The 14267-nt window shown below is 48.7% G+C and overlaps 1 protein-coding gene across 1 annotated transcript; it reads right to left on the bottom strand.

The window, feature by feature from the left end:
• Positions 1-480: 480 nt before the first annotated feature.
• On the bottom strand, positions 481-13500 carry zbtb40 (zinc finger and BTB domain containing 40). Its single transcript, XM_026169172.1, is given in 13 exon segments — positions 481-1201; positions 2262-2331; positions 2333-2444; positions 4404-4560; positions 5777-5991; positions 6643-6807; positions 8723-8929; positions 9627-9998; positions 10172-10385; positions 11538-11680; positions 12026-12450; positions 12763-12945; positions 13369-13500. Coding segments are annotated over 12 exon segments (2445 nt in total). The 5' UTR covers positions 12915-12945; positions 13369-13500; the 3' UTR covers positions 481-988.
• Between the last annotated feature and the right edge of the window lie 767 nt (positions 13501-14267).

Here is a 14267-nt window from a genome sequence, read left to right as displayed (position 1 = left end):
ACAGGAAGAAACGATGCAGACAAGGCTGAGGGAGGGGCGGGGCCATCTGGGTGAGGGGAGGAAGACGTCTGCTTCCAGATTCTTCATCCATGTTAGCTGCTGGCTTATGCAAATATAAAGTGCAACATAAAAAGCTGATTGCAGTGATTGAGACAGCAGGCAGGTCTTTCTTACTGTGTCTGATACAACAACACAACCTGTCAAATACAGACTCGTCTTCTATTTGTGAGAACTCCAGTTTCAGTGAAGGACAAACCAAAGATCACATCTAGTCTAGAGACGATCCTTTCCCGGCACAGTCTATCCTAAAACATGGATTTTATTCATTTCGAGCTCAAAGAGCGGGTGAGGATAACTAGCTGGGCGTGGATTTGTCTCAGGGTTGCTGTTCATGAGCTGACCACAGTGGGTGTTTGTATTTATGTGACCCTCTCAGCTCTTTGCTTCTGTGGACCTGTAATAAATAAGGGAACACATCTGTAATAAAGCCACATCTCTCTTTATTTGCAGTTAACGATCGTTTGTGAGCTAATACTGACCGCTGAACAGGATAAACAGGTGAGAACTATTTGATGTGAGAAATCTTAAATGCAGTCGTTTTATTCGTGCAACAGCAGGAACCATTCCACAGAGCAGCGTCAGGTATTTCGTGTTTATTAGCGTTCACAGGTACCAGTCCACAGTGACCATAAACTTTCACGGTTTGGTGATTTAGTCCCACGCCTGGAGTCTAACAAATGCTCCCACTGCTTAAGGGACAATGCAGACCTGTACATGCAGAGATCTGAGTGCTGAGAGCCACAGAGCAGCACTGCTGTCATGTCTTTAAAGCAACACAAACCTATGCTTGCACCGTGTCCGTGAATCATGAGCAGACTGAAAACGTCGGGCTGTCATCAGCTGGGACTGTGGGACAGACGAGCGCAGCAGCCAGTGTTGCTGATGTTTTCTGCAGGCGTGTTTGTGGCGCTGGGAACCAAAGGGTCGGCTAAGAGTCGCCGCCTGCTGGCTTGTCCTCGCAGATGAAGGCCACAGAGTTGTTCAGAAGGTCGTACATGTTCACCTCCACCAGCTCTGCTGATGATTTCACCTCTCGCCCATCTGCCAGAGCTAGAAACACCTGCTGACCAACCCCCTGCTGCCTTGGCTCCTCAGACTCCGCCCCTTCCTGTCTGCTCCCTGTTGGATTGGCTGGTATCACCTGTGGGGTCAGACAGAGATAGTTTTGTAAAGGTTAAACTGTTTCCAGCTTTTCTGCACGCAGTAAACCCACAACTTGTTTTAGTTGTGTACGTCTGAAGTGACAAACCAGCGCTCGTCTCACGCACACTCAGGAAAGGCTCTGAAAGCTGAAACCAAGCACACCATTGTTGTTCTTGTGACATTACCAATAAGTCTGATGTGTCACATGACCCTCTTCCTACTGAAAAACTAAAGTTGTATCCAAGATGGCCGACTTCTAAACGGCCATGGTCACCGCCCACCTGGAGGAGTTTGCCCCTCACATGTACTAATGTGCCACAAACAGGCGTTACTATCACCAACCGTCCCCATGTTGTTACGCTGTATCCATAGAAACGGCCCCCCTGTACTCTGGGGCACTGGTCTGTGGCACATTCTGGTTACAGTGTGCAGGAAACACATGAATGGAAAGCATCATATCAAACTTGTAACCAATCACAGTTTTGTGTTACTGTTGTTATTAATATTAGAAAGCTAAACACACAGCACAGTGGAGCAGTGTGACTGCATGATCGGGTCATCCGTTCATCAGCCACACAAACGTCAGCGCACATGGATCAACCAGTCGACTCATTGCTGCAGAAACATCGAGTCAGCATGTTTGTACACAGGAAGAGCAACAGAGTCCCGTTGCATGCAGGGAGGAGTTTCAGCTGGATCACGGCTGCTTACGTATTTCAGGATGTCGTGTTGGGACCACACTGAGGCGGCAGTGACATCATGGCCCAGAGCGGCGTCCCGCTGTGTGTCTGAGGTAAAACAGCATTATTTGACTATCTCACTTGAGCCAAATGCAGCGATGTGGTTGGTCAGATACGCTGATTCAGCTTGGTTTGAAAAGTAAATGCTGCAAATTCTCCCAGGATGCACCTGAGCTGAACAAACTGTACTCCACCATCATCCTGATGAGCCTCAAAGCTCGACAAATACAGGACACTCTTCACTCCACATGCTGTCAGCCAGGAACGGGACATTATTATTTCATCTTCATCTGTACGTCTGTGTGATGTGCTTGTTACCGTGTCGGAGGTGGAGGCCTGCTCTTCCTCCCGGCTCTCCTGCTCCTGCCGTGTCTCCACATGGCAGGAGCAGGTGCTCCTGCAGCTTAAGCTGAGAGGAGCACCTGAATGCCTCGCTGCTGATATGCTGCGTGCAGATGTTCTCCTGCATGTCCTCATCTCCACCCAGCACAGCCACAGAGCCTGCAGCACAGACACTCGGGGTCAGTGACAACAGCACAGGAGCTGCTGCTGTGATTCATTAAACCACCAGCTGCCTCTCTAAGACCTAACACAGGAAATCCCAACCATCCACTTACCCAGGTCACGGGGGACTGGAGCCAGGCCTGGGTGACACTGATATCACAGTATTTCTTTGGCCATTTCACAGTACACCATAACCTCCACAAACAAGTGTTTATTCAACCACACAGGGCCTACAACCGCAGTGGTACACTCACTCGACCACGCCGTTATATGAACTGACGTGTGTTGTTTTAACCACCAGGTGCACACAGAGGTTTTCCACAGTGACTGTACTGTGACTCTGTGGGCAACACTGAGCTTTAACTACAATCACAGCAAGGATTCATGAGACCAAACTACTGAAATAATAAGGTGCTCATAACATGAGATGACCTCAGGTACAGAAACCAGAGGTATGCGTGGAACAGTCACAGGTGTCACAGCTGGTGGATTCATCCTGTTCTGTGGGGAGACGTTCACACGTTTAAAACACTGCATTTGTCCTGCAGAAAATGAGGAAACGTTCCGGTAGGGAGGGGGGAATAAATGATGCATTCACAGAGTGTGGGAGAAAATCAACTCGCATTGCATGCAGACAGCTTAATATTGCCATGGCAACTTCTACTCGATGGTTATGATCATTTTAACCATCGTACGTGGAAAGCATCGAGTATATCCGCCTCACTGCCCACCCCAGCTGTTCAGTCTAATTGTTGAATGTTGTCCTTGTGCTTCTTAAGTTTGTAAGGTCTGAGTTCAAGCTGTAGGATCAAGACGTTCCTTTGTCCCGGACCACCTCTGCAGCCTCTCTGTGCAGGGGGAGCATGATCACACCTCCCCTGTTTGGTTCCTGCCCTTTGTATGGCCTCACTGTGTTATCTGTGGTGAAGCACACACACACACACACACACACACACAGAGACACACACACACAGACACACACACACACACACACACAGAGACACACACACACACACACACACACACACACACACACACACACACACAGAGACACACACACACACACACACACACACACACAGAGACACACACACACACACACACACACACACAGAGACACACACACACACACACACAGAGACACACACACACACACGCACAGCCTTGTCTTTGTAGGGGGGGTCACGAGGGGAGGTACTATTGTATATTGTGAGGCCGTCGTCGGGTCATTTTGTGGCAGACACCGACTGTCTTGTTTTCTTCATGAGGAGTAAGTGTCTAAAGCAGCGAGCTCGTGGAAACACAGACCCAGCACCAGCTATCTGAATCATACCTGTTATTAACCTCTGTCTCTCTTCCACAGCATGTCTTTATCCTGTCTTCCTTCTCTCACCCCAACCAATCACAGCAGATGGCCCCGCCCCTCCCTGAGCCTGGTTCTGCTGGAGGTTTCTTCCTGTTAAAAGGGAGTTTTTCCTTCCCACTGTCGCCAAAGTGCTGCTCACAGGGGGTCATATGATTGTTGGGTTTCCTCTGTATGTATTATTGTGGGGTCTACTGTACAAAATAAAGCGCCTCGAGGCGGCTGTGGCTGTGATTTGGTGCTGTGTAAATAAAGTTGAACAAACTGACACAGGGCCAGAGGCGGTCAGTCTGCACACAGACGATTACAGAGAACACTGCAACAGGAGGCCTAAGATTTTAAAGACAAATGAAATAAATGTTTTATTAATATTTGTGTTTTTACATCTGTAAACGAATGGTGGACATGCCCTCTGCTGTTTGACAGCTGTACAGTGTACTCTCTGGGATCTTTTGCAAACGCAGAGATTATTATTATTATTGTGTCTTTGAATTACAGACAGATTGTGTTTTTGTTGGAGCTCCAGTGAAGGACGGTGCACGTCCAGGACCGGCTGTTACAGGACAGTGCATCAGTGCGGGGCTGGCGCTCACCTTGGTGCTCAGCAGCCTGGTGTTTGGCCAGACTGACAGAACTAGGGAAGAACTTGAAGCAGACATCGCACTGGACCAGGTTCTTGAGCTGCCGGGTGTGGTTGGCAAACACATCAGGGTGGTTAGTCCTGTTGTGGTACCACAGTCCTGACAGTTGCTATGGCAAAAGAAAGGTTGAGAGATGTCACAGACTCTGTAGCACACATGTGTGTGAATGCACGTGAAGATGACACATGAATGTGTGCGTTTAGTTGTGCAGTCACAAGTTGCCCAATACTGTCCTGTGTGGGTCTAAGAGGCCTCCACAGCTGAAACATGAATCCAACACACTGCACTGAGCCCATCCTCAGCCACGCACGGTAACACAATCTGTAACACACTGTTGGTGAAGCCACGCATCGATTGACAGCGTAAAGCGCTTTGGGGTCCTTAGGGACTAGTAAAGCGCTATCCGGTTGTTCAGTCTGACGTCACTAGCCGTGTCTGGGCCTAAACTCCGCTGCAGGTCCATATATCAAACGATCACTATGGCATTACTGAGAGTTGAAAAACTGTCTAAAGTCTTTCATCTTTAATAAAATGATCAGCGTTCTGCTCTACCAGGTGTAACAACTGAGTTTAACATCCAGGCATCCATGAAAACGGAATTTATGACATTTAACGGAGTTAGAAGTTAGCAGGGAGTTAGCTCGCTAGCTTCTATCTAAATACAATATAGCATGTCCTGACTGCGGGGTTTTGGAAACAAATTAAAACGTACAGCTCTGCTATCACTTCCAGCATAAATGAAGACAGAAAACTAAACAGCAGTGACGTTTGTAGGGTTACTGAAGTTGGGCTAGCTGGTATATAATGATGTGCTACGTGACCGCTAGCGACACAGCTATGTTAGCATAATATAAACAAGCTAACTTTTTTTCCACTCGATAAAAGTTAACGTGAGTGTTCTCGGTGGTCAGGAACAAATGTAATCGCATGGCAGGATGCTGTAAAAGGACCAAACTTCAGCCAGGAGAACAACTGAGATAATCCATCCACAATACGAGGTTAGTGATTCATATACTGCTGCATGGGCTGGGCTGTAGTTACATCCTAAGGTTTTAAAAACTGAGCTTAAATAAATGATTAGCGGTAATAAAAGCCGAGGGAGGTCAACAGTGATCACTGACTGTTTTAGGAGCTTTTTGAGATTAAATAGAAGAAAATACATAACATTAAACATGTTAACAACACAAAAGCCATATTAAACACAGACTACTTTAGGCCCGGAAGTAGGATTCGTCACGTCATCACTGAACAACCAGATATAAATACAGACCATTTACCATTTTACAAACATGGAGTCGTCACGGTGTCCAACTGGCTCGGTGTACCTGGTATGACTTGTTGCAGAGATCACAGCTGAAGGGTTTTGTCCCAGTGTGCGTGGGCTTGTGTTTGTCCAGGAGGGCGGCGCTGGTAAACAGCTTACTGCAGGTGGGACACTTGTGGAACTCCTTGGGGTGAAACTCCTGGATGTGCTGCCGATGCTCGTCCAGCGACGAGAAGCTGAGACAGCACTTCTGACAGTCGTGGGGCTCCGACAGGTCTGACACAGAGCAAACACACCGTCACTGAAACCTGACCAGCACACACAAGCTACCACAGTGTTTGGTGCATTCCCTGAAGAATCCCATTGCTCCCAGTAAGGAAAGGAAACTGAACCTTGGTGCAACCCCTTCATGATGTGTTCTGATAACTGGCACGAGTTTAAGTCGGGCTGCAGCTACACCCGTGTTTCCCCACCTGATGGAGCCACGGCGCACCTACGTGCCGTGGCTCCATCAGGTGGGGAAACACGGCTGCAGTGTGATGATGAAGGTGATTTGTGAAGACCCAGGCAGCAGATCTGATCCATGCTTCTACTGGGTTTCACACCATTAGTACATATGAGACTGTTACTGGCATTGGTGAGATGTGAGGCCCCGGCAGGACCTGAGAGGTCGTCTGCGAGGCTGAAGACACGACGTCTGACGTGTCAGTAATAGTCACAGGGCAGCGATCAGCTGGGACGTACAGGTGCAGTCGGCCTGAAGCTGCTACAGGAACACGTCCGCCTTTGACAACATGGCTGTTAAATGAAAAGTGCCCCACCCCAAAAACAGCTGCATGTATGGATCATCAGTGCCAGTCCTTCATATGTCAGAGAAGCCAGTATGTAAACGCAGATTTCCAAACTTTACTGCAAAAACGTTCTTACGGTGGAAGGTGTGCAGGTGCACAGTGAGCCCGCTGGCCTGGCTGTAGCCTTTGCCACACTCTCGGCATACGTAGGGCCGGTCTCCCGTGTGCGTCCGCACGTGACGCGTCAGCTCTATGGACTGGGCGAAGACAGCCTTGCAGTACTGGCACACATACATCTTCCCTGGAAAATCAAAGAAGCACACAAATGTTGTCTGTACATGCTGCATGATAGAAATACTGCATCTGTGCACGCTGTTGGTTTCTGGGTGTTGCACAGCAAACAGCCTGGAGGAGCCAGGACACCCTCTGATTGGCTCGCCGCCGCGCCGTCATCACACAGATGCAGTGAGACCCAAAGGCCTTAAAGGTGGGCAGAAAAGTACAAAACAGCACAGCCAGACTGGAAACTGCCCAGTTTGGCTGCGCTGTTGTGTTTTGTTGTCCACAGACTCGAGCTGAGTCGCACAAACCTCTGTGCGTCTGTGCGACTCTCAGCTTCTCTGCAGGATTATTATTGAAATGCTGCTTTTAAAAAGCATTGTACGCTCGAGTCTTCAGCGCGGCTGCGACGCACATCAGCCTCCTGTGTGTTTGTGTCACACGGGAGGTTATAAGCTGCCTGCTCAGCTGCCTCTCTGCGTTTGGATGAACCGCAGCACCTTCTGCTTGTCATGTTTTGCACATTTCACCAAATGAAGCTCTGTTTAGGTACTTTGTCGGCTTCATTTAGCACATTTTTCACCACTGCTGCTTTTTACACTTCAGCTGGCTGGTTGCTGATCTTATACCATTAAGCTCATTCATCAAATTCTACAAACATCTGAAAGCATTTCAGTCTTCAGCCTGTGTTTCTGCTGGGAAAGGCTTGTTCCAGGTAGTGTGACTGCCGATGAAGCGCTCCATGTTCCTCAGCTATTCCACCACCACTAGATTCCTCTTCTTTTGTCATGTGTGCTGGTGTGTTTCTTATTTCTAACTTTATATTCAACTTTATTCAACAAATTTCCACAAATCCATCCAAGATTCATCTGAAGCGTGATCCTTCAGCTTCATCTTTGAAGGCAGTGACGTCCTCCCACTGTGTGGGAACCAGTGTCTCCAGTGGGAACCAGTGTCTCCAGTGGGAACCAGTGTCTCCAGTGGGAACCAGTGTCTCCAAGCCTATCCTTGTTTCCTGCTGTTCTCTAGCAACACAAACCTCCAGCAGCAGCATCACAGCAGACTTTTTAATGTGATAATTATACAACCTTGTAGTTTACTGTTATATTCCTATGTTCCTTATAGATTTGAATCACCAGTTGAGTCACATGATCTGTGACACGGGATCTCTTAGATTAGCCCGATCCTGCCGACAGCACACCTTCATGTGGACGTGAAGGGGAAACCCCGGGTTGGTTTACAGAGTCAGAACCTGATGGACATGTCAGGGTGAATCCAGATGAAGCAAACGAGCTGTGTAGCACAGGTCCTTGGGTCCAGCTCAGCCTTGATTCATGCTTTTGGAAAAGGCTTCAGGCTTAAAGCTGCTCTTTGAGCTCTGTCTCCCAGTAACACTCTCCTAAAACCCAGTCTAACCCTGCAGTGGTCGCCCACTGTCTTTAATAAACACAGACCTAAAAGTAATGACCACAGCCCTGCCCACTACAACAGCACAGTCACCTCAACTGGAACAAAAGAACCATACTGGTGCACTGTGATGATGCGCGGGACTCTACAGCTCCACACTGACACCACTAAGGTGGATATCACAGCCAGCCAAACGGAGCTTTTCAACCTCCACGCTTTGTGCCATCCCTCCTTCCTCTCTCTTTCTCCCCTTGGTTTCCTTGGTGATAGGTGTGTCACCTATCAATAACATCATCATCATCATAACTCTGTGGGTTTGAAGTCTCAACACTTTATCTCTCTGGTTTGTCCTGGATGTTGAACCTTTGTTTTGTTCTTGTATCAGTGACAAGCTGTTACACGTGAAAGACACATATCACCACTTGTATATCACACAACCCCAAATGTGTGTGTGTGTGTGTGTGTGTGTGTGTGTGTGTGTGTGTGTGTGTGTGTGTGTGTGTGTGTGTGTGTGTGTGTGTGTGTCTTACCCTCAGAGTGTCTCTTTTTGGTGTGGTATGCAAGTGCAGCAGCCACGCTGAAGCTCATGTCACAGTGCTTGCAGTGGTAGGGTTTCTCCCCTGTGTGCAGCCTCATGTGATTCTTCAGAGATGAGTTTGCACCAAACTTCGCGCCGCATTCATCACAAGCAAACGGCTTCTCTTCAAAGTGCTCAGTGCGCTTGTGGTAAATCATACCTAAGAAATGAGAAGCACTCATTAAATGGAACAAAGTGAAACGATCGCTGTGCTGTGACGCGCGAGCTGGCCCCAAACTGAGCTCAGAGTTCATGTTACGACACATGTGATCTTTCCCACGGTCCTTTTGTACACGGCAGCACATGTTTGCTGCCTACGCTGTACGCACTGCAGCTGTGCTGACCAGAGTCGAGTGCACAGCGGGGAAACCACACATCTGTCAGGTACGGTGTTCCTGCCTTAGAAGGTTTCTTTGCTGGTGAAATGACCTGTTTCAGGTCCTTTTGAGATTTAGACTGTAGCCTAGCAGCAACATCAAATGTAAAGCAGCACAAAGTTATACTCCACTCAACAAAAGAAACAGAAGCACAGCAGCAGCTAGCAGTGCTGGCTGCCAGCTCGCAGCTTCCATCTCTGACTGGGATTAAACCAGCAGCCCCATGTTTTCATTACATTCATATTTACCTGATAATTCAGGTAGTGTTACTGCTTGTGACGCTTCTGTATAGTAAATGCTGAAACCAGAAGCCATAATAAGAAACACGTCAGTACCTCATCGACGGTTCCTGCTCTGATCATTATCAAACACCAACACTGTGGATGCAGCCTGAGAACAGCTGTGAGATCAGCACGCCGTTTGCTCCAGCACAGACACTGATCACATCAATAATCTTGCTTTAATGTCACGTGACTTTACCCGACGGGTGGGCGAAGGTGCGGCCGCAGAGGTCACAGGCCGCCTTCTTCTTGACCCGCGTGGCGCTGCGGTGAGCCTCGGCCCGGTGGCGCTGCAGGGCCCGCTTAGACAGCTTCTCAGGACACTCGGGACACTGCTGCTCACACTCCTGGGACATGGAGCAGCGCTTCATGTGTGCTAGCATTCGACACTTGTAATCAAAGCTCTTCTTACACCAGTGACAGCAGTAAGGTTTGGCGTGACAGGAAGCAGGAGAGGAGCAGGGAGGGGAACACTCGGTTGCTACAGCTGCATCTTCCTGCTCCTCCTCGTCACCGTTTTCATCTTCTTCCTGGACACGATCTTCACTCCTGTTCTCCTGCTCTGAGTCAGCTGCAAACATGGACGACAGACTCAAAATACGTAGAAGACATCCACTAAAAAAGCTTCCTATCACATCCTGTCCATTTGCTGGACGGACACAAATGTATATAAATACCGAGCTGTCCTTAATGAAGACAGACCTACACATCGTCTTTCATGTTACTCCCGGTGCTCGTCTTTACCTCCAGTGTGGCTGCCATCGGGCTGCCGTACGCTCCTCTCCAGCTCCTCCAGCAGAGGGAGCAGCTGTGTGGGACAGGACGATGAAGCTTTCTGCTTGGCGGTGCGCAGCAGCTTGATAAGCCCCTCCTCTCCGATCTGACCCTCTTTCACTTTACTCATCAGCTTCTCCGACACGGAGCTGGGATCAGCCTCCTCACAGCACCGACACACAACCTGAGAGAGCACAAAGTGCAAACAAAATGAAATTGTGGAGCAGCAGCAACCTTCCAGTCAGTAGATGGCGCCCTCGAGCTACAGCCAGGAGCCGTCACAGCTGTAGCTCAGAGCGAGTTGTGCGCTCACAGTACGCTGACCATGAGGTGGTGCGGTCAGCGAAATGGGAACAGAAATGTGCTTTTGGCTCCAGTACGTAGAGATACACGGTTACTGTGGTCGTCTTCTATGTGGAGCCACAACTGTGCTCGAGTGATTCCTGACACTGTCCAACAAAGGGGGACAGCCTGGAGAGCTACTGTTCAGGGCTCAAACATGTTAAACAACGTGCAAGGGAGGGGTTCTCAACCCGCGGCTCTGGAGCCACGCGGGGCCTGGGACAATGAATACATTAAATAAATGAATAGTGTTTAATTGAAACGTGTTTATTAGTGTTAGTGACTTCTACACTGGGAGATTACTGTGATCTTGAAATATGAAATTTAAATGATATTTGATTATTTTTCGTCGGTCAAACGAGCGCCACACTTCACCTCAGGAGGCCACTGTCACTGAGAATAACTGCAGTGATGCTGAGGTAACCGAGACGTGCAACGGCATCCCGACACGAACGTGTGGATCCTCAGCTCCACAGACGGAGGTGAGCAGCTGCTCTCCACCCACGCCTCACAGACGACAGCGGGAACTTCCCATCGTCCCGTTAACCAGGTAAGATTAATATTTATGATGATGCAGATATTTTTCAGTGACACAGAGATTTGTTTCCAATGTATTTCTTAAATTCAGCTCGAGGCTCAGAGGCTCAGGAGGCTCAGAGGCGAGATGACCGTTAGTTTGCTACGTGAATCCTTCCAGCTTGTTATTGTGTTGGTTTCTTGTTAGTATTTTAGTACATAAAGAAAATGTAGTTTTCTCTGTAGCACTTCATGTGTTTCATAAGCAACACTTTGTATGTCGTTGTTTCTACAAAGCATGAAGGTCAAAGGTCAGTATTTACAGGGGCATCTTCATTTTGGATGTGTTTGCAGCTCGGTGGCTTTTTTATGAAACCGGGTCCAAACGGCTCTTTGGGTGTTAAAGGTAGCCGAGCCGTGAGCTAAGGTGGTATTAGATGGAGTCAAACTGTAGAAGAACCAGGGCTTCCTGTTGTACCTGTCGCTCTCTTTCTGTCAGGCTCTCTGCTGCTTGGCTCAGCAGTTCCACAACAGACGACGTGTTGGCGAGGAGACCAGACTCGCTGGACAGCCTGGCTGCCGACGTGTCGCCACCTTCTGAGGATTTGATGTCTTCGGGCCCTGTGGACAGAAAATAAAGTCTAGTTGTTATCTTGTTTATTGTAGGGAGACTATTTTAGACCAGGCGTGGGCAACTCCAGGCCTGGAGGGCCGGTGTCCTGCAGGTTTAAGATCTCATCCTGGGTCAACACTCCTGAATCTCATGATGAGCTCATTAGCAGGCTTCTGGAGAACATCTGGAGGTCAATCAGCTGTGTCGGATCAGGGACACACCTAAAACCAGCAGGACACCGGCCCTCCAGGCCTGTTTTAGACTCTATTTCCAGTAACGTGTGATTTGAATTATTCCTAGATCGACTCACACTATTAAATTCCCCAAACTACGGGTTTAAACATAAGAATGACCTGATGTGTCAGGGAGCTCCACGCGGGCCCTTTTAATCGCCGGCTCGTCATCGCGGTCATGCTCAAACGATTCTTTTTTCAGCTCGTCCGTCACCTCCGCCTCGTCTGAAGACGGGTTGTGCTTGCTGGGCGAGGCTGAGCCTTCAGGCTTCATATTCGGGGCTTTGTCGGTCACGGTGAGGTGTGGCACAGCGGAGCTCACTGATACCGGGGGCTTCTGGTTCACCAGGCTGGTGAGGACTTGCTTAAAGCCAACGGCCACGTCATACATCTGCAGGCTGTCTGCAGCGGCGACTATGCGACTGACGTTGTGTTTACCTGGAGGCAGTTTACCAGTGTAGACCATGTCCAGGAGGCAGCCAAACTCCTGCGAGGAAACCACAGCTGTGTCGATGGAGATGGTGTCGGAGCCATCCAGGAGAGACCTGACGGAGACAGCACCGTTCTGCTTTTAAGCTGCAGTGTAATAAAAGCGAACAGCGACTGCAGCAGCCACCTGTACACCGTGCTGGCATCAATATTAAAGTATGACGGGAGCAAACACAAAGAGCACATCTGTAACAGCTGCTCATAAACTTTACTCACGTGTTAGATTTCATGGTCCTCAATAAACACATTTTTAAAAAAGCCAAACTAAAAGTTCATGAGCTGAATTTGACTCCACAGGAGCGCTGCTGAGATTAGATGAACGACTGTAAGGTCCAAATATGTGACTGCAGAAGAGTCACCAGGTCTACCTGAAAAGCATGCTGGAGGCAGCCAGCACCAGTTTATGTGCGCGATGACGACCCTCTCCCACCAAGATGGTGCAGTCGCAGAAGTGCTCGTCCTTCCTCAAGGCCCACAGCTGCTGCATCAGCTGGCTGCTGTAGTTGGGTAGCTCCATCATGTTGGTTTCAGGGCGACTGCACCAACCACAGCTGTAATCGTTTCATGTCCAAACACACAATCAGGCCTGCAGCATTATCACAACTCATCACTGGTACTTTTCACTAAAACTGCGTTTATAGCGTACTCACTCTGTGCGCCGGCAGCACGAGAAAGACTCACACAAAGCTGCAGTTTATCCGACTACTGTGTAAAAAGCTAATGTTTTTATTACAACATCAACTAGTGTATGAAGCACCACGTGATGCCGGACACGGTAACGCGTGGTGTCTTATCAGCAACTAACGTTCAGTCTTCTTAAACAGTGTTTACCGGAATGTAACTAGCTGTAGCCTAGCTAAGGTTGCTAATGTGCTCCAGAGAAGCTAACTAGTTCCTGTAATATTAGTGAAGCACGCTGCGATACAGGAGCGCTCCCAGTAGAATAAACCCCAGACCATCACTAAGGGCTGTACCTTGAATTATTCAATCCGAGTCTTTATTTAAACTTCTCTGCTGAACAATTCTGCCGTGCGCAATAAAGCTCAACTGTTTTGAAAATGGCGACACGCAGTACGTGAACAAATTGCGACACTTCCGGTTGAAGAAGTGTCATCACAGCGAGCGGTTCGCTTTAAATCTGTTTGTATGACCGTTGGGCCTTCACCGGAGCAGTCATTCAGGGACGTGCGGTGTGGGCTCGTGTCAAACAACAGCTCCACAGTTCATTACAAATATATTCTCTCAAAATTATTAAATTAACGACAAATACATAAAAGCTTTTGCCTGGAACAAGAATCTGTTATATATTCGTAATACAGCGGATGTTCCCCGGGCACTGGACCGGTACCGGTCCGTGAGTCGTTTGGCACCGGGCCGCGAGAGTTGAAGCTCGGGTGTGAAATGTCTGGTTTCCAGGGGGTTTGTCGTGTTGTGGGTGCGTCTTATTTTGAAAGAAATACGTACCCGTTACTATAGCGACCAGAGAGCATTAAGGGGCAGAGAGGACGTTACCGTCAGTGTTGGCGCGTTTCAGCAGCACGCTGCTAACAGACAGTGAATTCACGTTTACTGTTATATTTACAAAATACCGCCGCGGTTCTCTCGGTCGTATCGTTTTGTTGTTGCATTTGTCCGCCACACCTTAAAGGCCGCTCCGTGACGGTCTGACGTTAAACCGTCCGGGGAGCACAAGAGGCTGCGCACCGCTGGTTTCGATGTTCACCACAGCGACTGTTGCTTTGAACATTTCTGACTTCCTCTCAGTTCACTGCATTTGTGGGATGTTTCAGAGAGCACTCGATGCAAACCAAAGCATGACTAGGACAACAACAGTTTAACAAAGAGTCCTTCAGTTATCTTCGGCCCAAGTTCA

The sequence above is a fragment of the Astatotilapia calliptera genome, chromosome 5, assembly GCF_900246225.1.
Source record: "Astatotilapia calliptera chromosome 5, fAstCal1.2, whole genome shotgun sequence".
NCBI lineage: Eukaryota > Metazoa > Chordata > Actinopteri > Cichliformes > Cichlidae > Astatotilapia > Astatotilapia calliptera.
This window is presented reverse-complemented; position numbering and strand designations above follow the sequence as displayed.